At 47.0% G+C, this 2,500-nt stretch overlaps 1 protein-coding gene across 7 annotated transcripts in view; it reads left to right on the forward strand.

Annotated features, from left to right (window-relative positions):
• LOC144528710 (bcl-2/adenovirus E1B 19 kDa-interacting protein 2-like protein) overlaps positions 1 to 2,500 on the forward strand; it is a 22,444-nt gene that overhangs the window by 2,566 nt on the left and 17,378 nt on the right. For 6 of the 7 annotated variants that reach the window (XM_078267483.1, XM_078267485.1, XM_078267484.1 and 3 more), the window contains exon 2: positions 640 to 672. In XM_078267483.1, the coding sequence (XP_078123609.1) occupies positions 644 to 672 (29 nt within the window). In that variant the 5' untranslated portion in view covers positions 640 to 643. Of the gene's footprint in view, positions 1 to 639; positions 673 to 707; positions 887 to 2,500 lie in introns of those variants that run through there. The other variant, XM_078267486.1, reaches the window with a different exon arrangement.

The following is a 2,500-nucleotide window of genomic DNA, read 5'->3' on the forward strand; positions in this document are numbered from 1 at the left end:
GCACACACACACACACACACACACACACATACACACACACACGCACACACACACAGACACACACAGACGCACGCACACACACGCACACACACACACACACACGCACGCAGGCACGCAAACAAAAACACACGCACACACAAACACACACACACACACACACAGACGCACACACACACACACACACACGCACACACACACACGCACACACACGCACACACACACACACGCACACACACACACACACACACACACACACACACGCACACACACACACACACACACACAGACACACACGCACAGACACGCACACACACAGACGCTTGCACGCACACACGCACGCACGCACGCAAACAAAAACACACACACACACACACAGACGCACACACACACACACTCACACTAGTGTTAACTTCTTGGGTAGGTTTAGGAAAAGATGGTTTGGTTTAAATAAGTATGTTGTTACGTAAATGAAGCTACATTTGTAGGTGAAGTACGTCAAAAACAACCGTAATCCTGCGGGAAAATACGTTTCCTTTGAAATGTGATTGAGAATGCAGTTTCGTTGTACAGGAACGTACATTTTATATATATATATTAAAATGGAAATACTCAACTTGTACTCTGGTAATGTGTCGGCAGGAACATGGAGTCCAGAGAGGAAGACGCCCACAGGTCAGAGCTCATCCCAGTTTATTTGTCTTTTTACCTTTCCTTTTTTTTAAATAACTTCAACTGTTGATGTCTTGTCAGGCGGCGCGGGAACCTATTTATGACGAGGGGTGCTGAATAACAAAATAATGGATGGTTGTAGTTCAGTTAGTCTAATAGCTGGTCTGATCTGCATTGAGAGATGATCTTATGGAAAGTACCCCATGCCCATCTCTAGGTATGGTGAAGGGTATGTGATGATGGGGGGGGTATGGTGAAGGGAATGTGATGATGTGGGGGTATGGTGAAGGGTATGTGATGATGTGGGGGTATGGTGAAGGGAATGTGATGATGTGGGGGTATGGTGAAGGGTATGTGATGATGTGGGGGGTATGGTGAAGGGTATGTGATGATGTGGGGGGTATGGTGAAGGGTATGTGATGATGTGGGGGGTATGGTGAAGGGTATGTGATGATGTGGGGGTATGGTGAAGGGTATGTGATGATGTGGGGGGGTATGGTGAAGAGGGTATGTGATGATGTGGGGGGTATGGTGAAGGGTATGTGATGATGTGGGGGTATGGTGAAGGGGTATGTGATGATGTAGGGGGTATGAGTGAAGGGTATGTGATGATGTGGGGGGTATGGTGAAGGGTATGTGATGATGTGGGGGGTATGGTGAAGGAGTATGTGATGATGTGGGGGTATGGTGAAGGGTATGTGATGATGGGGGGGGGTATGGTGAAGGGTATGTGATGATGGGGGGAGGGTATGGTGAAGGGTATGTGATGATGGGGGGGTATGGTGAAGGGTATGTGATGATGGGGGGTATGGTGAAGGGGATGTGATGATGGGGGGACCAAGGGAACTTCATCAGGATCATAGTATCCTGGATCCATGAAATAACTGGCCTTTCAAAATAAAAGTCTGCCTGCCTCTATGGGAATCTAACATAGGGCTGTACTGACTTATGCCCAGTAGATGGCACTCTAACACAACAAATGACACAAGACAAGAAACGGCTTCTCATTCGTTCTCATCTCAGCCGAAAAGACCGTTGAAAAGTTTCTGTCCCGAACCTCCTTCCAGGATAACTGAAGTTGCTTGGCTGACGGGGCTTTTCAACGTTATCGCTAGATGCTATAATGGTGCTGCTAACGTTAGCTGAGTTGCTTGCTAACGTTGTTTTCAGACTCAGGCTCTTCAGCTGCCCCAACCGTAACATCTACAGATGAAATCTTGCTGATTTTAGCCGCATTACTATGCCGGAAGATGAAATCTTGTATCCTTTTCTGTGACATATTCTTCTCTACAACTAACGTTCCTGTCAACTAGCCTCAGCCTGCTCGCTGCTCAGCGAGTCTCGTCACTTGACTCACTTTCACTTTGACCTCTATAGCAGCTATAACAGTTCATTTTAGTAGGCTATATTCAAAACTATCCATAACCCTTTTTTGCTATTTGCCTCATTATTTGATATACAATAATATAAATAATGTCAGACGGTGAATTAGTAATTATTTAAAAAATAAAAAACATGAAATCCAGCTCCTGCCAGCAGGGGGTGCTGCAGCACCCTCAGCACCCCCTTTCCCGCGTCCTTGTGTCTTGTTGGTGTCTGATAACCAACCCGTTCACACTCCGAACTCGTAAAATATGGACGTTTGGACAGTAGCTGGGTTAGGGTTAGGGGTACCCGACGAGAAAAGCGCCCTTGTAGAATGTACCGGGGAGAGCAGCAGCTACATGGGGTTTAGAGAGGAGTATGAAAGGCCGAAATTCCTTGTAGGGAGGTTGGTTGGGGGGGTGGATGGGTCAAACACAGGACTTTCACCCAGGAGATCGGGGATCGT

The sequence above is a fragment of the Sander vitreus genome, chromosome 14 (assembly GCF_031162955.1).
Source record: "Sander vitreus isolate 19-12246 chromosome 14, sanVit1, whole genome shotgun sequence".
Lineage (NCBI taxonomy): Eukaryota > Metazoa > Chordata > Actinopteri > Perciformes > Percidae > Sander > Sander vitreus.